General features: G+C 56.7%; 1 protein-coding gene across 23 annotated transcripts in view; it reads right to left on the bottom strand.

The window, feature by feature from the left end:
* LRP8 (LDL receptor related protein 8) overlaps positions 1-25781 on the bottom strand; it is a 69025-nt gene that overhangs the window by 8760 nt on the left and 34484 nt on the right. For 4 of the 23 annotated variants that reach the window (XM_051856457.2, XM_051856466.2, XM_051856470.2 and 1 more), the window contains 15 exons: positions 22517-22645; positions 20474-20857; positions 19488-19613; positions 18722-18844; positions 16950-16988; positions 15710-15829; positions 15509-15634; positions 11675-11849; positions 9516-9743; positions 8840-8958; positions 8477-8616; positions 6428-6569; positions 4991-5143; positions 3925-4149; positions 1948-2016 (listed from right to left, as the gene is read on the bottom strand). In XM_051856457.2, coding sequence (XP_051712417.1) covers positions 1948-2016; positions 3925-4149; positions 4991-5143; positions 6428-6569; positions 8477-8616; positions 8840-8958; positions 9516-9743; positions 11675-11849; positions 15509-15634; positions 15710-15829; positions 16950-16988; positions 18722-18844; positions 19488-19613; positions 20474-20857; positions 22517-22645 — 2298 coding nt within the window. The remainder of the gene's footprint in view (positions 1-1947; positions 2017-3924; positions 4150-4990; positions 5144-6427; positions 6570-8476; positions 8617-8839; positions 8959-9515; positions 9744-11674; positions 11850-15508; positions 15635-15709; positions 15830-16949; positions 16989-18721; positions 18845-19487; positions 19614-20473; positions 20858-22516; positions 22646-25781) is intronic. The other 19 variants (XM_051856460.2, XM_070078483.1, XM_051856465.2 and 16 more) reach the window with 15 other exon arrangements.

Raw genomic sequence — 25781 nt, 5'->3', positions numbered from 1 at the left:
GAGGACAGACTACCTTACTTATGTCTCTAAGCCCAGTGCCTGGCATGTCTTGAACCAATGAATGGATTTCTTGACCACACCTCTGCCCTCCTTACTGCTTCCCTGGATCTCTAAGAAAACCACTCTATCCCAGAATTGGAGGGAGGAGCATTGCTTTCCATAGTGGTGGCTCCATCAGAATCAATAGCTTTCTTTTTATTTGTTAAAGATGTATTTATTGGAGCAGCACTGTGGCATAGTAGGCTAACTTCTGCCTGCAGTGCTGGCATCCCATATAGGCACTGGTTTGTGTCCCAGCTGCTCCTCTTCCGATCCAGCTCTCTGCTTATAGCCTGGGAAAGCAGTGGAAGATGGCCCAAGTGCTTGGGCCCCTGCACCCACGTGGGAGACCTTTAGGAGGCTCCTGGCTCCAGATCAGCCTAGTTCCTGCTGTTGTAGCCATTTGGGGAATGAACCAGTGGATGGAAGATTTTTCTGTCTCTACCTTTCTCTGTAGCTCTGCTTCAAATAAATAAATAAATAAATTTTTTTTTTTAAAGGATGTACTTATTAGAAAGAGAGAGAGAGAGAATCTTCCATCTGCTGGTTCACTCCCCAAACGCCTGCAATAGCCAGGTCTGGGCCAGGATGAACCAGGAGCCAGGAACTCCATCCTGGTCACCCACGTGGGTGGCAGGGGACTAAGTAACTTCTGCCTTCACAGGCTCATTAATGGGAAGCTGGATCTGAAGCAAAGCAGCTGGGACTTGAAACCGACACTGTGATATGGGATGCTGGCATTACAAATGGTGCTTAACCCACTGCACCACACCAGCCCTAATAGCTTTCTTTTTAACCAACAATAACCAGTTAGAAAATGTAATGGAGTAGGAATACATTCACAACAGCCCAACAAAAAAATCTAAAAATACCTGGGATAACCTAACAAGAAATGTGTAAATCCTATGAGTTATAAAATTCTCTGGAGAACATAAAAGACTGAAATGGAAAGATGCGTCATGTTCCTGGATGGCAAGCTTCAATATTGTAAAAATGTAAATGCTCCCACAGAGTTTATATATGCAAAGCAATTTCAATGAAAACTGCATCACATTTTTTATAGATTTGGCATGATTATTCTAAAGAGACACAATAAAACAATAGCTGGGAAGATGTGAACATGACATAGCACAAAGTTGTGCTACTAATGTATAGGAACAGGCAAAGAATTGGCGGAGGACAGTAACCAGCCTGGAAGCAGACTAAAGTAGGTATGGGCAGGTACTTTATGGTAAAGATGGCAACTCATGTCAGAGGAAAGGATGGACCACTCCGTAATGGTTTTGGGGAAACTAGACAAATATGTGGGAAAAAACCTGCTAAGTCTCTACCTCATCCCACACTCTAAAATAAATCCCAATGAATTAATATCTGAACCCTAAAATGAGTTTACAGCAGAAGAAAACAGCAGGAGATAATTCAGAGTGAAGCAGGCCTTCCTAAGCAAGATACAGAATCCAGAAATGGTAAAACCAAAGGTTGACAAAGCTGGTATTGAAAATTTTTAGATTTATGCATGACCAATGACATCCTAAACAAATTTTAAAATCAAATGTCAGGCTAGGAGAAACTGTAACATATGTTATAAAGGTTTAATATTCATTATGTGTAACTATTTTCACAAACAAAAACAACTAATAGTAAATAAGAAAAGACTGAAGAGGCAATTCATAAAGGATGAAATGTAAACAAAGGTTAATAAGCTTATGAAAGATACTATGCCTCACAGGGAAATAAATAATTCTCATCTATCATCCCTTAGATTAGCAGAAACTAAAAGCATTAATTCTATCAGCAAACAGAATGCACAGGGCTCTTCGAGCAGCACAGGAGACGGCAGCAAGTTTGATGTCTTCCTCACTGTTCCTTTCTAGTGTTTTCTCCCCCGTGACGTGGGACCATACTCACCTATGGGCACGATGATCCCAATGACAGCAGCAGTGACTGGTGAGCCCATCTTGCCACCTTCATTCCCATCTACAAAGCACAGACATTTGTAGAATGACGCTCGACGTGCGTCTCAGCCCTCACCCACCTCAAGCACTAACTACCCAAGTGTTTCAGTCCTCGGGCTGGAATGATGATCCTGGTGAGTGCTTAACAATGCACTCGTTCCTGATCCCATAGAACTGTTGTGGGGCAAGCAGGACAGATCGGGAAATGGAGTCTTACTAAAGGGTTTAAGGACTCACTGGTAAGTGCAGAGCTGGGACTTGAGCCCAGGACTTATTACTGTGTAGGGCACTGTGAGCTGTGCGCACTGGTCTTTATGCTGCTGACTGGGTCTGCTGCCTTTTTCAGTCAGTGTCTATTGCACTGTCTCTGTTGCTGTTTTTGGTGTTCTGTCTGCATTATTGGTTTATTTTTTCTAAGTGATTAAAATGGAATATAGTATAGTGTAGTGAGATCAAGAGCGTAGGTTTCGGGGTCAGACTTCTTGGGTTCAATGTGCCAGCTCTACTACTCACTGTTGTGTGATCTTGGGCAAGTTACTATCTAGTATAAATATAACATGTTACATGCTACCTCTTTAAGATGGAGATAATGTCGTCACCTACCTTCTAGGACATAGTAAGACTTAAAAGTAATAATTCATAGGAAATGCTTTAGCCCAAGGCCTGGCACAGCCTTACTTAATTGAGAGAGCTGAGAGTGGGGTGGGGGTGGCTGTGTAAACAGAAAATGAATGGGAAAGCACTATGTGGGACGTGTGCTGCATCTGGGCCATCTTTCTCACTCCTGTAGCCATCCTCACCGCAACATCTGGCCAGTACTTTGTAGTCTACACGGGGTTTTTCCCCATGATCCTCGCGCCAGCCTTCCGAGGTGTGGAGAGGAGCTGTCATCTACATCTGCTCCCAGTGAGGACGGCTCCTGGCCATGGCCCAGAGCCCTTCCTCCCAGCGTGTCCAGTTCTCTGAGTGACCCCAAGGGAACCTAACTGTGGAGAAGAGAACTGGCCAGCTTCCAAAGGTAACCGTGGAAATTCTGCTGTCCTCCTGCTCAGGGCCGAGGCCAACACCCGACAGTGGTTGGAAGCCGGGACCGGGGCAGGCTTGGGCGGCGGGCCTGGGCAGAGGAGCTGGCACTCACAGGTGCTCCGCTGCCTCTGGACACGTCAGGGTCAGCTGATGCTCCGCTCTGAAGTCGGTTTCCGCAGGCCCAGTGAGAAAGACGCTGCGGAGCTGCCTGGTTTCCAGGCTACCCACGTAAGGGAAAAAGACGTCTAAAGAGAGTTCATCCTTTGAAATGAACTCCCCCTGGCAGGTAACTCAATTAGAAAGGTATTTGCCGGCTAACGAGGTAGAACATTTCTACCAGTGACAATTACTGCTCCTGATGATTTAATAACTGTGGAACTTAATTGTTTCATCCCAGGGTTTGGAAAAGAGGCACGGGCAGACCACAGTTACGGGTATTGCTGCCTTGGGACCTTACCGACGCTGCTGGGGACTGAGATCAGTTTTTTTACAAACCTGGGGACACCCTCCCCCACCCCGCCATACCAGTAACTCGTGAAACATGGGCACACCCCTGCCCAAGGACACACCCCTGCCACGTGCCCAAGCACTTCTGGTCACACTGCTGCTTCCTTTGTCTCCAGGCAACTTTGCAAAGCACATAGGGGTTTCTCCTTGGTTGGAGAAAAAGCAGAGGCTCAGAGGTAGGAGGTCGTTTCCCTCCTGCCCCTCCATAAGTTAGGGGAGCTGAAGACTCCTAGGTCGCAAGCTGGCACTCTGCCTCCCTCTGCTTCCTCCCCAGAGACAGACACACAGGATTCAGTCCTGCTTTGGTCATCTTGTCCCAGTCCTGCCCACCACCTGGATCCTGGCTTCCCTAGGACCTCTCCCACGCCATGAGAGAATGCAGAAGACGTTTCCTTACAGTGCTGGGAGTGGTTGCTGGTTGCAGGGCTGGGGGTTGACGGGCTGATGCCGGGAGCGCCAGGAACACTAACAGAGCTTGGGACCGCAGCTGCCAGGCTTGGTGTCTCTGTGCTGTGGTTCTGGTAGGTGGGGCTGTGGACAGTGGTCCCAGGGGCTCTTGTGGTGGCGGCGGCTGTGCTTGTCGTGGTGGAGGCTAATGTCGTAGTGGAGGTAGATGGAGGTGCTAGAGGGGAACACCATGGAGGTCACTTGGACAGAAACAGTGTTGCTTCAGGGCCCAAGTTGTTGCCCGAGTTATACTTAGGAGAGCTCCTCCTCATGGCTTAGCTCCAAGGCCCCATCTGGGAAGCCTTCCCTAATCCTGAAGGGGCTATGATCTCCTATCTGAATCCTAAACACTGCACTTTAGTGCATTAAACAATGTGGCAGAATTAGGTGCGATGAGAGGACTGTAAAGGCTGGGAGGAGGGGAAGCCATATAAACCCGGAAGGATTTCACCCTCATCATTTATACCATCAGGTTTAAATTCTTACTCCACTTTTAACAATGGAAACTAAAATCATAAACTATGCAACAGCCTTATCCTCAGACAGAAGGCTCTGGCTATACATTACAGTTGGGAAATGAACATAATTTGTGTAGTTGAAGTATTAACTGACCACCAGTGCCCATCATACTGCAACAGAGCTTCTACCCACATGTAGGGGTTGCATTCTAGGTAAGAGACAGGCAAACACACAGTCATCTGCATACAAACAGGAACTGAAGCCATGGAGGGCCAGGATTCCTGGGCTTTTCAAGGGTCTCCAGAAACTCCCTGAGATGGAATTTAAAATGTTTGATGTGATCTTTTCTTGGGAGAAGAGAAAGCTTTGGCGTGTCTCTTAAGATGTGAGTGTTCAAGGAAGGGAGAAGAGAGGTGCTTGCGAACACAAAGGCAGTAAGCAGCCGGAGAAGGAGACGCAAGAAAACCAGGAGCTTCCTGCGTCCCGAGGCCGAGGGAGGAGCTCAGCAGGAGGGCTCTGGCGCTGCGGGGGCCACCCTTCCTGGGAGCTCTGCTTACCTCGGTAGCACCTCTTCATGTCTGGGCCCAACCACATGGTGTCAGGACAGGCACAGGTGTACTGGGGAGAGTGGCTGGAGAGCTGGGGAGCAGGAAGGCACAGGTACTCACAGCCTCCGTTGGGCTGGGCGCTCAGCTCACAGGCATCTGCAGCTAAGGGCAGAGAGAGCAACAGCTGGGGCACCGACAGGACGTGCCAGGTCCTCCTGCCTCCTCAGGACGACGGCCTCCCCACTTGGCCACTTCCTACTATCGCCTACTTCTATTGGGCACCTTTCAGCACCATGCCTTGTGATTTATCCTACACCCTCCCTGAGCCCTTACAACAGTTCTGAGAGGTAGGTGCTATGCCCCAGAGTGACAGATAAGGACACTTAGGCTCAAAGAGGACACACTTGTCAAAGTTATAGCTTTAAGGATTTTGGAGGCAGAATTAAAATTGAAGTGTGCTGGGCTCCAAAGCCCATATTTTTTCTCTCTCTATGCTGCATGCTATGTCTCTTTTGCTTAACTGTACAGATCTAGAATCAGGTACAGCCTTATCTCCTTATGGTCTTGCGTTCTCACCTTCCTCCTGGCGGCCCGCACCTCAGCTGAAGCTGGAATTACTATCTTCTAGTGATGGAGGAGCAGGTAACCCAGAAGTGGGATTCCTGGGCTCTGTCCCCAACCAACAAGATGACTCACTCTATAGCCCAAGGGTATGTTACAAGGGTATTGTACACTGGATACAAACAGCAAACAAGATACAGTGTGCAGTAGTAGAATGAGCTTTGAAATAAGAGGGGTCTGAGTTTAGGTCTTCGTCCTGTCACCTGCTAACACTATTTTACCTCTTGCAGCCATAGTTTCCTCAACTGTTAAATGAGAAGAGTAATAGCCACACTCTGGAGGGCTGGCAAAAACTGGGCATTTATATACCTATTTATACCCAGTTTTATTTCACAAAAAGCTTGAGGCAGAAGGAGACAAGATATGTGACGGCAGTGTACTCCAGTAATGATGGGGGTTGTTGTTACTATTCCTGAGGATGCTGAGTTGTGACATGAATGTGAACACAGCTTCCTTGGTGGATGGCGAGGATACAGAAAGGGGACCTGAAGGGCGGGCATTTGGTGCAGCTACTTGGGATGACTGTGTCCCAGATCGGAGTGCCTGGGTTCAAGTCCCAGCTCCGCTTCTAATTCTAGCACCCTGGGAGGCAACAGGAGATGGCTGAAGTATCTGGGTCCCGGCTACTCACATGGGAGACCTGGATTGAGTTCCAGGCTCCGGGCTTCAGCCTGGCCCAGCCCTGGCTGTTGTGAACATTTGGGGAGTGAACAGCAGATGGGGTATCTCTGTCTGTGACTCTCTGCCTTTCAAATGAATGAATAAATAAATAAGATTTAAAAAAAAAAAAGGGACCTGGCACTAGAGGGGCTGGGGAAGACTGACCTCTTGGCTGCTTCAGTTCATGGAAGATGACAATGTCGTGTGGGTTATTGAGGTTCTCAGCCAGGAAGGAGATTTCCAGGCCATTGAGACGATTTGCACTGAGAATGGCCTCATTCTCTAAGTCTGTCCAGAACACCTTGTCCTGTGGGGGCAGAGATGCAGGACAATGCGTCAGAGTCTAAACCCATGACCTCCATTCCAGGGCCCAGTCCCAAACCGTATCACAAGAATTGCCCTGACATCTCCCTGAGCTCCCCTGTCCACACACTGGACTCTCTGCCTGTGATCTGTAATGGATGCTGGCCTGGGTCCCTCCCATCTCAGAAGATCATTTGGTGATCCTGTGCCTTAGAATGAGGCACCAGCTCACTGGTACCACGCTGGGCCTGCTCCCTGCAGCCCAGCAGAAGCCCAAGCTGGGTCTCAAGAGATGCACTATCCCTGGGGCCTGGGACTGAGATAAGAATGGAAGGGGCATGTAAGCTACTGAGAGCTATGCCCTGTAGGGCCTCCTGCAGCCTCTGGACACACACACACACACACACATACACACACACACCCAGACATACATCTTACAGGCACAACCATGCCTCCTCACAACCAGATCTAGACACATACCCACATGCTCATCTTCACACAGATAAGCATACATGTGCCTGAATAAGCACCTACCTAAATACTGGTGCAAATATTTATCTGATAGGCACCAGCATACCTGTACTCTGATGCATTTATGGATACACGTGCATACAACACACACACACACACACACACACACGTTTGAACCGACCTGTCTTTTGAAGCAAGGGCTGTACTTAGAGGAGAGCTGAGTGATGCAGTCCAAGCAAATGCTGCCAATGACCACCTCAGATCACTGCCCCTGCTTTCCCTCCCCTTGGTGGCAGACTTGGTTTTGGGGTAGAGGTGGGATGTAAGACTGTCATTGCTTGTGGCTTCCTCATTGCATGAGGAAGATGGTTGTTAGGGCTGGAGCCCAGGAGGGTCTTGACTCTTCCCCTTCCTGGATGCTGATTGACTTCTATGACCCCAGGGTCACAGAGATCAATAAAACTGTGCTGAAGTGGGGCGAGTGTCTGGCACAGCAGATAAGACGCTGCATCCTGGATCACAGCACCTGAATCCAAGTTCTTTTTTTTTTTTTGGACAGGCAGAGTGGACAGTGAGAGAGAGAGACAGAGAGAAAGGTCTTCCTTTGCCGTTGGTTCACCCTCCAATGGCCGCCACAGCTGGCGCGCTGCGGCCGGCGCACCGCACTGATCCGAAGGCAGGAGCCAGGTGCTTATGCTGGTCTCCCATGCGGGTGCAGGGCCCAAGCACTTGGGCCATCCTCCACTGCACTCCCGGGCCACAGCAGAGAGCTGGCCTGGAAGAGGGGCAACCGGGACAGAATCTGGTGCCCCAACCGGGACTAGAACCCAGTGTGCCGGTGCCGCAAGGTGGAGGAATAGCCTAGTGAGCCGCAGCGCCAGCCCTGAATCCAAGTTCTAACTCTGCTTCTGATTCCAGCTTCCTGCTAACGCACACCCTGGGAGGCAGCAGGTGATGGCTCAAGCACTTGGGGCCTGCTACCCATGTGCGAGATCTGGATGGGATTCCCAGCTCCAAGCTTCAGCCAGGCCCAGCCCCAGCTGTTTTAGGCATCTGGGGAGTAAACCAGCAAATGGGAGTACTCTCTCTGTCTCTGCCTCTCAAATCACTAGCATCTCTCAGGCCATTTCCTACAGTGCATGATCTGTGTATCCCTTCTTCCCTTCCCCTTCATGGCACCCTTCTGGACATGTGGTGCAGTGCTGGGTGCTGAGGGTACAGGAGGAAACACGCGTGTCCAGCACCTCCCCCATGCTGGCAGACAAGGACTACGAAAACCTCATTCTGCAGGCAGCTCAGAAACTACAGACAAACAAGTCGACTGGCTTCTCTATTTCTTTGTCTGCATTTGGACAAGCCTCAGGGAGTCATCCTATTCGAACTAACCTTTGCTAGGCATCAGCATCTTGGTGGGGCCAGGCCTCCTCCTGTGGGACTCACCTCAAACACAGCTATTCCAAAAGGGTGGCTCAGGAAGTCGGGGGAGGAAATCAGCATCTTCCTGTTGCCGCCGCTGAAGTCAATGCTGGACAACTGGTGCAGCTTGGAGTCCACCCAGTATAGGCGCTGGTTCAGCAAATCTGGAGAAAGAAGGGGCGGGGGATCAGGTCCTGGGCCAGGAACCAGCCCTCTGCTCCTCTGCATCCCTCATTGCCCACATTTCCAGGTCCCAGACTGAAGCCAGCCCAGGCCAACCACCCATCAGGGAACAGAGGCACTGGTACTATGGGGAATCCAGAAACAAGACCCACGGTGCTGCACAGACGGTGGTAGGAATCAGGTGCCAGGGAAGGCAGGGCTCACCCAGGGTGATTCCGTTGGGCCATTCTATATTGTCTGACACCAGTGTCTGTCGGTCCGCACCATTGAGCCCGGACTTCTCGATCTTGGCCTGGAACCCCCAGTCAGACCAATACATGAACCTAAAAGACAGAAGAACCCATCCTAGTTTCTTGCAGGCGACCTGGCTGGAGTGGTCTGAGTCACAGGGCGCAATGACCTAGCAAGCAGCTGAGGCCCGTGTTGGTGGGGACTGGGAAGGCCTCTGAAACCCCTTGGGACATCCTATTGGCCAGCAGGCACTTGAGTCTTCACTTCATTTGAGACACCAGGAAAGGCAGCTCCAGGTGGAGCCCTAGAGCGTCAGCTGGGAGGAGCCCTTGTAAACCCCCACTCCGGATTTACAGGGGAGAAAGGCGGTGGATGACCTTCTCACCCCAGGAGCCTCTACTAGGCAATCTCTAGAACCTGCTCTGCTTGGGAGACTCCAATCCTGTGACACAAGTGAGCCACAGCATCCGGGCAAACACCAGCAACCAGTGACCCAAGAACCTCTGGGAGATTAAGAGGATGAGGGGTACACGTGGACTTTCTCATGGCCCAGAGCCTCCTGGAGCCCTCAAAATAGCTCTTGTGTCAGATCCATGAGAACTGAGTGCCCCCGGTGGGAGAATGGGAAACTTGGGGCGGGGATACTCACCCTCGCAGGGGGTCAACAGCGATGGCCCGGGGCTCACTAAGGTCACGGCTGAACAGAGTGCAACGGCGGCCACCATCAACTGTGGCCACCGAGATGGTCTTATTGCCCGAGTCGGTCCAGTACATGTGCTTGTGGACCCAGTCCACCGCCAGGCCCTCTGGAGAGTGCAGCTGCTCGTCGATGAGGACCTCCTGCTCTGCCGGGTCGCTGGCCTTGTCCATGTAGGCACTTAGGAGAAACCAGAGCTGGCCATGGGCAGGTGTTCCACCCAGGGGCCCATCCGGAGCTGCCCATGCACCCTTCCTGTGTCTCCTCCCCCGGGGCCGTTAACAGTGGCTCTTAGAGGAGTTTGGCCAGTTTCCATTCAACCCATTCCCTGGGCCACTGGGGTAGGGATACGGGCTCGAGTCAGCCCCATTCTGTGGTCTGGAGGAGCTCAGCTTAGTGGGCACAGAAGCTTGCCGGTAGAAATAACAGGATGTGATTACAGGGAGCAACAGAGGCTCATGGCAGCGGAGAATGGAGACGGAACCCTCCCAGAGAGTGGAAGAAGGCTTGATGGTTGAGTCCTAGAGGAGCCGCTCACCAGGAGCATGAAGCACAGAATGCCACTCAGGCAAAGGGCACAGCGTGTGTGAATGCCCAGAGGGTATGCTCGGGAGAGCTGGGAGTGCGGGCTGTGAGGTCAGAAGTAGGCGCAGGCAGGGGCCACGTCCTGACAGCCCCCGAGTGCCGGGCCCAGGAACCAGGCTTTTACCCAGGACAGGAGGTCGGAGGACATGGCTAGAGAAGCACACGCGATCCCTGGGAAATGGACTGGTTGGGAGGGAAGGGAACAAAGGCAAGAACATTGGCCAGGAGGCTGTCACAGCGTCCAGGTGACAGACGAAGTCTGAGGAAGGCTGTACCTGTGAGGCTGGGGACAGAGGCTGAAAATGCAGCAGCCACTCAGGGGAAGCTTTAGCTGGACTTCCCGTTTCCCAGGGGTTTCTTCTCGCCACACCCTCTGTCCAGGTGATTAGCTTCAGGCTCAGTGCCATCCCTGACTCTCCTCCCCAGTCCCGCCGGCTCTCTTAACGCCCAGACTGCAAAGCCAGCCTGCTCTCTGTGCACACCCCACAGGGCACTGGAACCCAGACTGCTCTTCCCCATTCCCCTCCCCTCGGCCCAATAGGCAGACAGCCCACCCCTCACCCCTGCTCCTCCTCGGTGCCTCTCATCTCAAACAACAGCACTACTGTTCTCGAAACCACCCAGCCGGAGACCCAACACTCCCGGTTAGCCTGGGAGTTACTTTTGACTCTCCCTCCTTCAGCCTCCCATCCGGTCTGTCATCAGACCCTGCCTCTCTGTCCCAGCTTCGGACTGGGCCTGCTCTAGCTCTGTCCTTGGGTGTGCAGGTGGCAGCTGTGTGCGTCTGTGTGTTGGGGAGGTAGGGATCCAGTCAGCAGGGAGAAGCATGCAGTATCTTTACTTCCATCTATCCCATCATTCTTTCAACAGCGACTCAGCATCTACCAGGGCCTGGTCACTGGCAGTCCTGCTGAGTGGCCCTCAGGACACAGAAAGGACATGACTGCCCCAAGGGTGGGCAGGCGGGCTGGAGGCACATCTGAGAAAGGTCTTGGAGAGAGCCTTGGGCGTGGGGGGTGTTCCCAGGGCTAAACTTTCCTGCCTGCGGCACCCTGGACCCCGCAAAGGGCTGGCCTGGGACAGTGCCATCCAGAGACACTTCCCAGACCCCCACATGTGGCAGCAGCCTCTCTACGCTCCCTCGTGATCACAGTGGCTGGCACCATGTCAGGAGTGGTATCCTCTGACGGGCCCGGTCTGAGTCAGCGCTGAGCGCCCAGGGTTGGATGCACTGCTGTGCGAGCTGCTCTGACAGTCCCCTCTTGACCAGGGACATCTTCCTTTCTGCCTGGGCGCTTCTCGTGCCCTGCACTTCCTCCTCGGGCCAGCAGAGGTCAGACAAAGCCCAGGCAAGTGATGCTCAACGCTACTTTTCCGGAAGAGCCACCCAGAGGCGATGTCCTGGTGGTTCCACCTCCACTGTGACCCTGCACTGCTTCCCAAACCCCACCTCGCTCCCAGGGAACCCTGGAGGCAGAGGCCACCCCTCAAGACCTGGCTGCAGGGGACATGGCACTGCCACTCACCTGTAGATCTTGCGGTAGGACAGGTCACACCAATAGATGCGATTGGTAGCAACTTCCACATCGAGCGCCACGACGTTCTTGAGCATGGGGATGAGGCGCGAGTGCTCCCGCCTCACCAGGTCTATCTTGCGCACCTCGTGCCGGTTGGTGAAAATCAGGGACGGGCTCTTGCCGGCTGCCATGCAGGGAGAGGGGGAGAGGGGTCAGTGCCAGAGGTGGGGAGTCTGGAGACCAAGATGGGTGATGCCTCATTTTCCTGTAAACTAGGGCGCTAATCCCTACTTTAAAGGTTAGAGGAGCTGATGAAGTAATGAGTGCAAACGGCGTAAGATGCAAAGCACCATGTGTAAGGTTTCAATTATTTTTATTAGAGACAGGCTCCCCAAACTCTTTCACAACTCCCCATTACCCCCTAAGGCCTGCACTAGCGGCCTTCTGCAGTGTGACTCCCAGGCTCCCTGTCCAGCCCCATCCCCCGCCCTTCTAACATACCTGACTCTACTACTGGACTACCTGTCATTACCTGGCCGGGCAGGGCTCTGCTGCCTCAGGGCCTTTGCACAAGTTCTCCCCTCCACAACTACCACCTTCGCTGCGGGGAGCCCCACTGCCACTCTTCCAGCAGAGGCCGCCTGAGCAAGCAGGCCTCTGAGAAGGAATGGCATGGAGGGCCGACATCAGGGCAGGGCTCAAGGGAAAGACCCTCAGAGGCTGGGGGAGTCTGGTTCATCGGACCGGAGGGCGGGGCACGGTGACAGATGAAGCTGCGGAGAGCGGCCTGAGCCAGACAGCAAAGGGTGCTGGCAGCTGGGTGAAGAGTTTCCTTCTTTCTTTCTTTTTTTTTTTTTTTTTTCAAGATTTATTCTACTTATATGAAAGGCAGAGTTTACAGATAGCGGGAGAGACAGAGAGAGGTCTTCCATCCACTGGTTCACTCCCCAGATGGCTGCAATGGCCAGGGCTGGGCCAGACCAAAGCCAGGAGCCAGGAGCTTCTTCTGCATCTCCCACGTGGGCAGCAGGAGTTCAAGCACTTGGGCCATCCTCTGCTGCTTTCCTAGGCACATTAGCAGGAAGCTGGATCGGAAGGGGAGCAGTTAGGACTCTAATTGATGCCATATGGGATGCTGGTGTCACAGGCAGCGGCTTTACCTCCTATGCCACAATGTCAGCCCCTCAAAAGAATTTGCCCTCTGTCCTGAGCCAGGCGCAGAGATGGGACACGTGAGATACAGGACACAGGCTGCACACACTGCACAGCCCAGCACATGGGCAGTTGTACAGACACACAACTGCCCATGTAGATGCAAAGCTGTTTTAGGCTTAGATTTTTAGAAGATCAGTGACCTAGAAGTTCCTGGCAACTCCACATGAAAGGTCACTGTCCCACAGGCCTAGAGGGGGCTAGCTCCAGCTCCCATAGGAGGGGCTAGCTCCAGCTCCCACAGGCAGTTTCAAGATCTGTCTGGCCACTCTGAGGCACCAACACTGTTTGACTGACAGCTCCTAGCTGCACCCATCCCTGGAACTGCCGGTGCCTTCCCCCTCTCTCGTTTTCCAGTTGATGCTTCTCAGGGTCACCTGGTCCTTGTCATTGTGCATCTGTGCCAGGCTAATGTGTTCTCCTGGGGCAGGGTGGGACCAGCACAGAGCCAGGTAAGGCCCGTGGCCATGTGTGCAGTGATGGAGACCGTGGCACAGCAGGTTGGGGGTGAGAGGGAGGGAGTGACACAATTAGAGCATGAGACAGGGCTCAGAGTGCGGGAGGGGCAGTGAGGAGGGCTGGGTTCTGGGCCCAGTGGTGCGATGTCCCCCCTCCCCAGCGGAGGGCAAGGACACTGGCCTCCCTGTAGGCAGAGCTACTGAGCATCCTGACGTGCCTTCTCCTGGGATCTGTGACTGAGACATGGGCCTGTGTATTCAGGATTTGAGTTCATAGAAATTGGAATTAAAAGGTAAGTTATTTATTTACAACAAAAATGAAATTCATGTCTATTTTTTTCTATGATTTTTTGAAGACTCTTCTTATGCATGGACTTCAAAAATTTTTGCACCAAAATAAACTCATCTTTTAATTCCGTCTATCATGAACTTTTAAAAATATCCTTGTGGTGTCAGTGTTGTGGCATAGCAGGTAAAGCCAGCACCCGCAGTGCCAGCATCCCATGTGGGCACCACTCCATGTTCCTGCTGCTCCACTTCCAATCCGGCTTCCTACTAATGGCCTGGGAAAGCAGCGGAAGATATCCCAAGTGTTTAGGTCCCTGACACTCACATGAGAGACCCAGATAAAGTTCCTGGCTCCTGGCTTCAGCCTGACAAAGCCCTAGCTGTTGCAGCCATTTGGGGGAGTGAACCAGCAGATGGAAGACCTCTTTCTTTCTGACTATCCCTCTCTCTCTGAAATTCTTTCAAATAAATGGTTTTTAAAAATGTAAAAATATTCTCATATAGGAGCATTTTGTGTATGCATGGTCAGTAGTGTGCTGTCTCCACTGTACATATGTAACCTGTGTCATATATCACACACATTCTATGTGGGGTAGGAACAGGTTACGGGTTACATGTTTTGTGCCAGTGTATGTGTTGCATGTTGTTTGGGTGGTATGATTTTGGGGTTTGTGGGCTACATACTAAGTATTGTGTTTGCTGTGTTATAGTCTGTGTTGTGTATTGCATGTATGTGAACTTTAGACTATACATACATCCTACTGCCTACTCAGTACCTCCACTTGAACTCTCAACAGTTTCCTTAAACTTAACACGCCCAAAACAGTCTAATATTCCCCTACACCTGCTTCTCTCACTATTTTTCCCAAACTCAATAGAGGCAATCCTATTTCTCAGTTGCATGGCCTGAAACTTTTGGAGTCATCTTTGCCTCTCACCCCACATCTGGTCCCTAAGCAAACCTGTTGGTTGACCTTCAAGATATAGCCACAGGGTCAGGGTCCGCTTCTCACTATGCCCACTGCAGCCACCTGGTGCACGCCACCATCATCCCCTCCTGTGTGACTGCGACGACCCCTTCTGTGGGGTCGCGGCCTCACCCCTTGCCCTCTACAGTCTGTGTGCCGCGTTGGAGCCCCGACGTCCCGCCCTGGACTTAGCACGAAAGGCAGTGTGTTAGGGCCTCTGGGCCCAGCTCATCTCTCTGACTTCATCTCCTCCTGATCTCCCGGCTCCGACTGCACAGACGCCCTTGGCTTCCATGCTGCTCTTCCAGCATGCCCCCCTGCCTCAGTGGGCCTCAGCCCCTCACCTCCTTCCAGTCTTTGCTTAAATGTCCCTGTCTCAGAGAGGGACTCCCTGGCCACTGTGCTTAAAATGGGGACCCACTGCCCTCCTGCCCTTCCCTAATCTACTTCTCCTTAGCCCTCACTGCCATCTGCCATGCACTGTATGGTATTCATTTATCTTACTTCTTGTCTGTCTCACCCATCAGAATCTAGGTCCCATGAAGGCAGACAGGGATTTGGGTCTGTTTTGCTAACTGCTGATCCCCAGTGCCTGCAGCAACGTTAGATATTTAGTATAAAGAACTGGCTAACACGGCTTCATGCACTTGGCTGAGCTGATCAATGTGCGGGTCTGCACACGTAGTGCTGAGCGCTGTGAGGCTGGTTGTGTAGTCTGAGTCCAGGTCCGTATGCTGTGTTGTGTGACTGTGTTCTCTGTGGGCTGCGTTAGTGGCTCCAGGCGGTGTGCGTGTACAGCACATTGTGTGTGTGTGTGATGCATATATATTTTCACTTCGAGTACGGTGTGTGCGTGTGCCCGTCCTCACCTCACATACATTAGTACACTGCTCCCTGTCCCCTGGGGATGTGCATACCAGCAGCCTTGCAGTTCTTGCTCAGTGTGTCCATCTCATAGCCGGGGTGGCACTCGCACTTGAAGTAGCCCTTGTAATTGACGCAGATCTGGCTGCAGGCATCTGGGTCCTCACACTCGTCAATGTCTGTGGGGGAAGAGCAGGGGTCACAACTGGCCCAGGAGCCGCCTCTGCGTGGGGGATGCTGGGAGCAGCTCTCACCGCCGCAAGTCTTCTGGTCCAGGAGCCGGAACCCGGCGGGGCACGAGCACTCAAAGCCAATCCTGCGGTCGGTGCAGATGTGGGAACAGCCGCCGTTGTTGTGCTGGCACTCATTCAGCCCTGCAGAGGGACGCAGGTTCCTGAGGGGCCAGGAGACCAGGAGGGGGTAGGGCAGCGGGGGGCGGGGCCTGGTGCGGAAGCAGAGCCTCAGGGCGGTGGGACTCCCACAGAGCCAGGAGGACTTGGAGACCTCATTGAGCCTCAGCCTCAGTAACCAGGTGTCTGGGCAAGAGGAGGTTCGGAGAGGGCAAGTCCTCACTCAAGGTCCAGTGGGGTCAGAGTGGAACCAGAACTCAGGTCCTCGGACTCCTGGCTGGGGCTCTCTGTCCACATGAGGCTGGAGACAGCCAGGCCTTCTCTGGTGGCCTAAGGTCTTTCCTTTCACAAACACGTTTCCTAAGCTCTTCCTTGCCGTGGCCTCCGAGTGTCACATCCCACCCTCCCCAAGACGCCCTTCTGGAAGGCCCCACTTCCGGGCTGGGCAGCCGGCTCCACCTAGGAACCGCGCTGCCCTTGTGCCGGTCTCCCTGCACGGCCGCCTCTGGAGCTCCGGCTCCAGCTCCCGCTCCCAGCCCTGCTGTGGGGGGCTGGCCAGGAGGCAGAGGCCCCTGAGACCCCCGAGAATCCTGGAACTCTGGTTTCTGACACCCTCCTCTGGACACATCCCCTCTGTCCGCGTCCCCGTCTCTGGACGGGGCCCAGCTAGCCGGTCACCCAGGAGTCTGAACACGCAGGCCGCCCCTCCGCTCTGTTGGTGCTCTCCCACCATGAACTACACGATGGAGTCTTTTCAGCTCCTGTCCCTGTCCTCTGCCTGGTCCCATGCCTGCCCTCAGGATTACCAACTACTGCAAGGGATGAGGATCGCCAGGAGGCCATCTGTTCTCGTGCCCCCTCCTCCGCTCCCTCACCACCTTCTGGCCAGGGAGTCCAGGGCCCAGGGCTCACCAAGTCCTCACAGCATCTCCTGAGCTTCGGAATCACAGAAGGTTAATCCCGCGAGCCAAGGGAAGGTGCCACGCCCCTTACCCGCCAAGTGCATGCACCACCACCCTGCCACGCCACGCCACGCCACGCCACGCCAAGCAGAGCTGAGCTGAGCTGCCCGCCCCAGGCCATGCACAGCCGAGGGGTGCCCCCACCTCCAGCCTGAGCCAAGCTTAGGGAAAGTCCCCTTTACCCCTGGGCCTCCTTCTGTTTCCCCGGAATGTTGGTGCAACTGAAAAAACAAGACCACAGCAAGCCCGTGACTGGGGGGCCTGGGAGTGTCACAGCCAGGTCCTGCCCTGGGAATGGTGTCGCGCAGGAGCGTTCCTGGCACTCCGAGCCCTCCCTGTAGCTCTCCCGTCCGCTCCCATTCACTCGCAGCCGCATTCACGCACCCACTCGCTCCCTTCCGCCCCTCAGCGGCTGTGTTTGCTGAGCCCTGGACACAGTGGCATGTGTCGTGAGCTCTGGAGGGGGCCAGGGGAGAGCGCCAAGTGACTCTGGGGGCAGAGTCCCCCAGGGCTGAGGGGAAGGCGGGAAGGCAAAGGACAGCAGGTGTGGGCCTGTCTCCCATCGCTCCCCGGGAAGGCCTGGAGGAGCTCGGGTCCTTCCCCATTCCGTCGAGCCTGGAGATGACTCTGCTCCCTGGGGATCCACGCGGGGGTGGGGGGAGCGTGGTCCTGGGAGGCCTGAGCAGCGCGGGGTCACTTTCCCCAGCACGTGCACACACCTGCATGCACACACGGCCGCAGACGTGCGGACACACACAGGGAAGGGTGACTGCAGCTCCCCAACCTGAGGCAGAGCAGGAGACACGGACAGTGGCTCTCACCAACAGAGACAGCAGGGACACGCACAGACAAACACATGCGTACATACTTCTCTTTGGTGTGTCATGCAAAAGACGGGAGAGAAGAGAGAGTTTAGTAGGTTAGCAGTCCCTTGCTAGCCGCAGACCTGGGGGTGGGGGTGGGGGCCCTGGGCTCAGCTGCTCCGGCTTCGCTGGCCCCTCTCGGGACCTCCCTGCTTGGCAGGGCCTGGGATGTCTGTCTTCCGGAAGCTCCGTGGGTGGCTGAGTGACCTTCCCAGCAACCCTCCCCTTCAGGGCCAGCCTCCCTTCTGCCCTCACAAAGGGAGGGCAGACGCTGCTCCCGGGGAGGTCAGTGAATGAAGAGTCCAGGACGGGGGTGTGGGAAGCAGACAGGGAGGGGCTGGCCTGGGCACTGTGCTGCCAAGGTTCTCTGTCCAAATCTCCCTCAACCCCTGACCTGCTGAGATGGCAGAGAAAGGATTCATGGAGCTTCCTGGGGTCCACACCGGTTTCCAGCATGTTCCCTGGGATCCCCACCCCCACTTCAGTCCAGACCCTCTGTGCTTTCTAGGCTGGATCGCACCCACCCTGATAGCTCTGGCCTCAGGACGGCGGCCTCGTCCGTGGCTCACTGTGGAGCAGGTGCAGAGATGGAGGCTTGAGCCTCTCAGGGCTGTAGACGGGGCCACCTCCTGCTGCTGGGGCTGTCCTGCTCCCCCCCTCCGCCCAGGCCAGGCCTGGGCAGCCGCCCTGCGATGGGCCTGCACGGGCTGCCTGCCTGCCTGCCGTTCCCCTGGGGGACTTCCTCAGGCGGCTGGGAGGCCTCGGCGGCCGGGGCCCTCACTAGATCAGCGAGGCGGGAATCCTGTGGCAGCGAGACTGGAGTGCACACACTCAGAGGCCCGAAGGCGGAAGGAACGAGGAAAGGCTAGGTTTGTGAGAGGAAGCAGAATTTGGAGCATGTGCTCTAGAAAGGAGGCTTGGAGCTCTGCAGATACAGGACAGGAGGCCCCGGGGCAAAGAGCCCCTTCCAAGGCCACAGGACAGCGCGTGAGTCCAGAGAGAGGGAGAGCAGAAAGGGCGCACCAGGGCCTCGAGCCCAGAGGCCCGGAGGGGCGTGGCAGGAGGGCTGGTGGCCAGGACAGGTACCGTACCACACTCTTTCAGAAGCTCATCCGACCAGTCCCGGCAGTCCCTCTGAGCATCACACACTTTCCCGCTGTCCACGCACTCGCCACTCGTACACTGAAAGCTGCGGGGACCCTCGCAAGTTGACTCTGTTGGGCCAGACAAGAGGGTGGACAGTGCCCGTGAGATCCGGGGCAGGGAGGGCTGGCCAGCTCCAGCCCCCACAGGTCTCCAGTGGGTGACCCCACACAGGAAGCCACGTCCAGGGCCTGCGATGGCTGTGCTCCCAGCAGGCCGAGCGGCACACAGCGAGGCAGACCCCGGGGCAGTGCTGGCCCAGGGTGGGTCTGTGCAGAGCTCTAGAGACCTTAGAGACAAAGGAAGGGGAGCCTCTGCCCCAGGGACCTGATCAGGGAGCAGGGAGCACCTCACTGCCCAACCAGGTACCCATTCCCCCGGAAGACGGAAGACGTCGGGTTATATCCCTGGTCCTGCAGGGCGGGGGATAACCAGGTCCTCTGAAAATCCAGGGGCCTCCCCAGGGAGCAGGATTCGGCTTCTGCTGTCTGGAAACCCGGGAGCGAAGCATTCGCAGGGTTGGAGGTGGACAAAGGGTGGGGGCTGGACTTCCCGTGCTGTTCCCAGGTCTCTCTCAGCTTTTGCAGTCCTTAAAAATCCAGTTCTGGTGCCGCCAGGGCCCCACGGGAAGGGAGTCAGGAGCGAGTGGTGCTCTGAGGGGCCTGCCTCTCCGGGACCGGGGAGGCCGCAGCCCCTCTGCCTGACGGCACGCACCCTGCAGGCAGCCGGCCTCATCACTCCCGTCCCGACAGTCCTGTTCCTGGTCACAGCGCTTGGTGGCAAGGACGCAGGTGCCGTCTCCACACCGGAACTCATCCCCACGGCAGGTGCCCGGCGCTGCTGAGAGAGGGCAAAGGCAGAGGGTCGGCGGGCCGGGCGCTAGGACAGGCCCCTGCCCGGCCCTCCCCATGCTGTGTTGACCCCTGGCAAGGACAGGCCCAGTGGCTGAGCTCAGCAGTCCTCACAGGACACCCGGCCAAGGCACCTCAAGTGTACGGGCGGGAGACTGAAGCTCAGAGTGGGGAAGGGCTTGCCCAGGGCCACAGCACTCCGGCTGGCAGAGCCAGGACTGCCGCCCAGGTCTCCTGTCCCCTCAGCCACCACCTCTCCCCAGGGCCGGTCCTCCGGCACGGACGCAAAGCCTTCTTCTGAGTCTTGGTGCTCATTATCAATGACCTCATCCACTTGCAAACCTTTCCTGAGCCAGGTGATGTGCAGGGGGCAGATGGGGAGCCCAGAGCCAACCAGAGCCTCCCCATTTTTCAGGAGTTCAGGGTGCAGGGGGGCCGCACAGGTCAGGCCATCACAGCATGACATGGGCTGCAAGGTGCGGAGGGGGGAAGGGTCAGGGTTGGTGGCTCAGGGACCCAGCTCGGCTGGGACGGTCAGATCAGTGCAGCCGGGGCCAGGCCTTGAAGGATGAGCCAGTGTGGCAGACCCTGACAGTCCAAGGTCACCGGCAGTGGAGCCCCCGGGGCACCCCGGGAACGGGGCAGGGAGGGGCTGAGACTCGGGTCCTGTGAGGATGCTTGGTCTCTGGAGTTAGACCCGACTCCACAGGTAGCCACAGGCTCCAGCAAGTCACCCCTCCCACCCGGTCCTCCTCCACAGCGACCGACCGGGGTAATCCACTCGGGTGAGGGAGGGCAGGGAGCTTGGCGGGCGGGGCGGGCAGAGCGGCCGGGCCTTGGGGGGCTTACGGCAGTCGGCCTCGTCCGACTTGTCCTTGCAGTCGTGGTCGCCGTCGCAGCGCCAGCCCAGGTGCACGCATTCGCCGCTGCGGCAGGCGAACTGGACGGCGGGGGCGCAGGCACTGGGCGCGGCCGTGGCCCCCGGGCCCGCGTGGCCACACAGGTCGGCAGCCTCGTCCGAGCCGTCCTCGCAGTCCAATTGCCGGTCGCAGACCCAGCGCTCTGGGATGCAGGTGCCGCCGCCGCCGCCGCAGCGGAACTCCAAGGGCCCGCAGGCCGGGTCGGCACAACCGCGCTCGTCGCTGCCGTCCCCGCAGTCGTCGTCGCCGTCGCACACGAACACGGCGGCCAGGCACGAGCGGTTGCCGCATCGGAACTCGTGCGGAGCGCACACTGCGCGGGACAGAGAGCCTGTCGGCCCGACGGACCCCACCCGAGCCGGCCGGGGGCCCTGCGCGTCCTGCCCTAGGGCTCTGACCCTCATCTGCGGGCCGGAGCGAGTCCCGCGAAGGGCTGGACCCGTGGGCGTTGGGTAAGGCACAGCGAAGCGGGGCTTCCCTTCCGCTGCGCCCGGGACCCTGGGCAGCATCACTTGGCCTCCCGGACCCCTGGGTAAAAGAATGCGAATCGCAGCCCGGTAGGCTGTGCGCGCCGTCTCCGAGGACAGCACCGGCTCCCTCCACATGGGGGCGCCCGGAGCCTGCGTTTCTACCTTTGCTCAGCCAACTGTCAATTGTCATTGTTATTGAAAAGAAAATAGAGTCGTGTCTGCAGCTTCGCGAGGTGGGCAGCTCATGCCATGCGTTTCTGACAGCTCTACCAAGTGCTGGCAGGGGCAGTTTTTTCTGGGCTTCGGGGCTGGGGGGACAGGTGGGGGTGTGGGAGCACTGGCCCCTTGGTGCCATTCCCCCAAGATGATGCTGATGGCCAGCCCTGCTCTCCTCCTGCTGGGGTAGGGCTTGTGGATGCGGGGGTAGGGTGGGCTCACTGCCCTCTGGGAGTTCCGATGGGAACCCCTTCTTAGCTCTGGGCTCTCCCTAGGCCCAGGGAGCTCACCTCCCGGCACTCACAGAGCTTGAGCTGGAGAAGGGCAGGGTTCTTTCTCTGCCCAGCGGCTGGGAGCCATGGCAGAGGAGGCCTGAGACCTTCTGCCATCCTGCCTTCTATAATTAGCAGGTACTGCTCCTGTCCCAACATGGCCTCCTTGGAAACCCTCCCAGCGCCTGGGGGCCTTTCCATGGAGGGAATCCTCCAGCTGTGGTGGGGGGTGGGGGGGCAAGATCCTCACTGGCCCGTGAATCCCAACAGAACTGTCACAGCTGAAGACAGGAGCCACTTGGAAGCTTCTGGAGGGGGTGGCATTTCCCGGACCAGGAGGGACACAGAGGACACAAAGAGGCTGGAGGAGGGCAGGGGGGTGTGGGGCAGTGCCAAATGACCGCCCTGTCTCCACTAGGGCTCGCGGTGGCCCCGGGAACCGTGTGCTCCCTGAGAGGGGCCTGTGCACGCAGTAGGCGCCCATGGCATTCCGTGCAGGGAGGCCTGGCCGCGCTCCCCACCGCGCCGAGCCCCGTCGCCGGCCCCCTCGCCGGGAAGGGCATAATCCTGTGTTTGAAGCTCAGCGATGTGGAACCGTCCCAGTGACCACTTCCATCTGTCCCTGCTGGGGCCGCGGGCAGCGTCTTCCCGCTCCGGAATCTGCCTGCGCCCCTCCCCCTGCCCCCAGCCCTGGTTCCCGCCCTTGCTCGGGGAGCAGCAGACTCGTGGAATGGATGGCAGATGTCAGGCGTGGTGGGACGCTCGTGGGCTCTGCTGTCCGACTGGAGCCGGGCGGCCACTCAGCCCCGCGCACTGCTCCTCCCTTGTCTGAGCCTCAGTCTCCTCGCCCATAACAGGGATGACGATGGCAGCTCATGAGGTGGTTGTGAGGATGAAAGGAGGCAATGTGTCCGCAGCGCCCCCCACAGCCAGGGTCCTGCCCCGCGGCCCGGCCTCTCCGTCCGCCTGCCCGGCCCCCTCCTCGCACACCCTGGGGTCTGAGCCCCGACTCACAGGGCGCACAGCCGGCCTCGTCCGCTCCGCTCTCGCAGTCCTTCTCCCCATCGCAGCGCCATGAGGCGGGCACACACTTGTGGCTGGTGGGGCCACAGCTCAGCTTCTCGGCGGGGCACTCCTGCTTGGCTGCGGAGACACAGCCACGTGTGGCTTAGGCAACGGGGACACCGGGCAGAGCACCCACCAGCCCTGCCCACCCAGCCCAGCCACCTGGCCCAGGCCCCAGGAGTCCATTAGGGTTTCTTCATGTGAGAGGAGGCCCCTGCCTGCCCCAGGGCCTTGCCACATCCTTAACCTTTTTCTTATTTTAAAGGTTAATTTTATTTGTTTGAAAAGCAGAGTGACACAGAGAGAGAGGGAGAGAGAGAGAGAGAGCTTCCATTTGCTGGTTCACTCCCCAGCTGGCGACAATGGCCAGGGCTGGGCCAGGCTGAAGCCTGGAGCCCGGAGCTCCATCCGGGTCCTGCACCTGGGTCTGGAGTTGGCACCTACCACCTCGTCTGGTGTGCAGCAGTGCTCAGCCAATCGGGGCTCACCTGTTAGTGTGGACAAATCGAGTGGGTGACATTTACTGAGCCCTGGGCTGGGGGTTCTTCTGGATGCTACACAGACCTTCTCTTAGGCATGGAAATCTTGTAGACAGGGGATGGAGTTGTGGTGTGTGGGTGAAGCCATTGCCTGTGATGCCGGCATCCCACTCCGCAGCACCAGTTCAAGTCCTGGCTGCTCCACCTCCTATCTAGCTCCCTGCTAATGCGCCTGGGAAAGCAGTGGAAGACAGCCCAAATCCTTGGGCTCCTGCCACCCACAGGGGAGACCTGGGTGGAGTTCTTGGCTCTTGACTTCAGCCTGGATTGGTCTCTTCCATTGAGGCCATTTACAGAGTGAACCCTTGGATGGAAGCGCTCGCTCTCTCTTTCTCTCTCTGTCTTTCAAATAAATAAACCAACAAGTCTTTAAAACAATAAATCCTATAGACAGGTAATAGCAGTATCTCCATTCTTCCAGCCCAGAGATAAGGATTGCTCAGCCAGGGCACACAGCGAGTGAGTGACCGAGCTAGGACCGAAACCCCCGCAGCCAGGCTCCGGGGCCCATGTCTCTGTGCTGGAGGCCAGGATGTAATCCTCACCCTGCCCAGTTATTATCAAACCAATGGAAGCATCCAGCACCATGCCGGGCACATCCCAAGGGCCATAGAGATCCAGCCTCCTGCACTCCCTGGAAGGCAGCTGGGAGCTGACCATGGAGGTCTGGGGTGCACCTGCCGCCTGAGCCTGTCACGTGCACCCAGGAGCCGCCCCCAGCCCTGACTGGGTTTCTCATTCTTTCTTCCAATGTGAGAATCCAGCCTGGGGCTCACGGCCCCTGATTGAGTGAGCCTCTGATTGCAGCTGCAGTAATTATAGCTGCGCAGTCCCGCTGGGCCCTGCTGTACGGTGGCTGCTCTCAGCAGCGGGCTCAGCACTCACTGGGGGAGGAGGCTGGGGAGGGGGTGCTTGGAGCAGTTGAGGCCTTGGGGAGCCCTCTAAATCCATGGGTTCAGATGCTGGCCTCATTGATCTGGAAGATCAGCCGAGGCCCAGTTGGGGTGCACCGCTCGCAGGCACAGATGGGAGGTGGCAGGAAAGAGTGCAGGGTGTGGGGGCTCCATGTTGCTGGAGCTTAAGAGGCAGCTTGGAGGGGCGGGAGGTGTGGCCAGTGGGCAGGCAGGTGTCAGCCAACAGAGAGGGACTTGAGTGCCCGGGAGCAGGCGGCTGTGTCAGGACAGTGGAGGGGCCGGGGTTGTGGTGCGGCGGGTTAAGCCACCACCTGTGGCTCCAGCGTCCCATAACCGAGTGTTGGTTCAAGTCCAAACCTACTGGCGCTGAATCCTCCCAGCCTCCAGCACCGTGAGCAAAACTATGTTTCTAAAGTGCCCAGTCTCAGGTATTTTTCTGTAGCTGCTAGAACCGGCCAAGGGTGCACCCCGACCCTGACCCTGACGGGTAAGCAGGCCCTGCAGACTGTGAGCACAAAGCCGGGGGGTGCCATTCACCCCGTCAGAGGTGCCCCCAGAGCAGCCTTCTGCAGCAGGCTGCAGGTAAAGCCCTGCATTGGAGAGAGGAGGAACCGGAGGCTTGGGGAGACCAGGCACAGGCCCAAAGACACACAGCAGGGGAGAGGCAGTGCCTGGGTTCCTCTGACTAGAGCCTGACCCTTGGCATCAAATCCACAGGCTCCAGAAGCAGCTGCAAACCCTGCTCCCCAAAGCCTAGGTGACTGAAGGAACCCGGGCCATATGCACCAGCCCCAGGGGTCTGGGCTGCAGACCCCGTGCACCTTTAATGAATATTTATACAGTTAATTGCATAACCTTTCAGCAAGGACAATGATTAAACAGTCCGTCTGCTTCCTTTCTTTATAATTAATAAGACATTTGCTGCGTCCCTAAATAGACAGCTCTAGTCCCAGGCTCTCAAGGATGCAGCAGTGCCTGATGCCAGCTCCCCCCGCCCCCGCCCCCGAAGGCACGGCCTTTGCCGTTGCAGGGCAAGGACACCTGTGAGACCACCATGCCGAGGGACTCCTGGAGTGGCAGGAGACTGAGGCCCTGCGAGGGAAAGGGACCTGCCTGCACCTTCACTGTCTCTCTTGTGATGCAGCTCTTCCCCACGGCCAGGACTGGAACCTGGCTCCAAGCCTGGCCAGGTGGCCTGTGCAGCCTCTCCCTGCGGGCCACGTACTCTCGAGACCCCGGCTTACAGAGGAGGCGGGCAAAGCACAGAGAGGCTGAGTCCTGTGCTGGGTGGCAGAGCTGGGCTCACTCCCTCCCCAGGTCCAAGCACCCCACCTAACTTACTGCCATGAGAACGCAGGCCCCGTGCGGGGTCTCCCCAGCTCCCCTGGGCTGGAGGCGTCTCACGCAGAGGCGGGAAGCTCTCTGAGCCTTTGCTCGGGCAGGTCCTACAAGATGTGCTGTCGTGCAGCGGGTAAAGCTTTCACCTGGGAAAGCAGCAGCAGACGACCCAAGTGCTTGGGCCCCTGCCACCCACGAGGCAGACCCGGAAGCTCCTGGCTTTGGCCTAGCCCAGCCCTGGCTGTTGTGGCCAATAGGGAAGGAACTGGTAGATGGATGGAAGACCTCTCTCTCTGTCTCTCCTTCTCTCTCTCTAACTCTGACTTTCGAGTAAATACATAAATAAAGACGGGCATCTGATGCCCAGCCTTGGGACAACTGAAGCCAAAGGCCCCAGGCAGCACACTGTGGGGAAACAGCGGA

This window comes from Oryctolagus cuniculus, chromosome 7 (genome assembly GCF_964237555.1).
Source record: "Oryctolagus cuniculus chromosome 7, mOryCun1.1, whole genome shotgun sequence".
In the NCBI taxonomy this organism is placed as follows: domain Eukaryota; kingdom Metazoa; phylum Chordata; class Mammalia; order Lagomorpha; family Leporidae; genus Oryctolagus; species Oryctolagus cuniculus.
The sequence above is the reverse complement of the archived record's forward strand: the minus strand, read 5'-3'. Positions and strand labels throughout refer to the sequence as shown.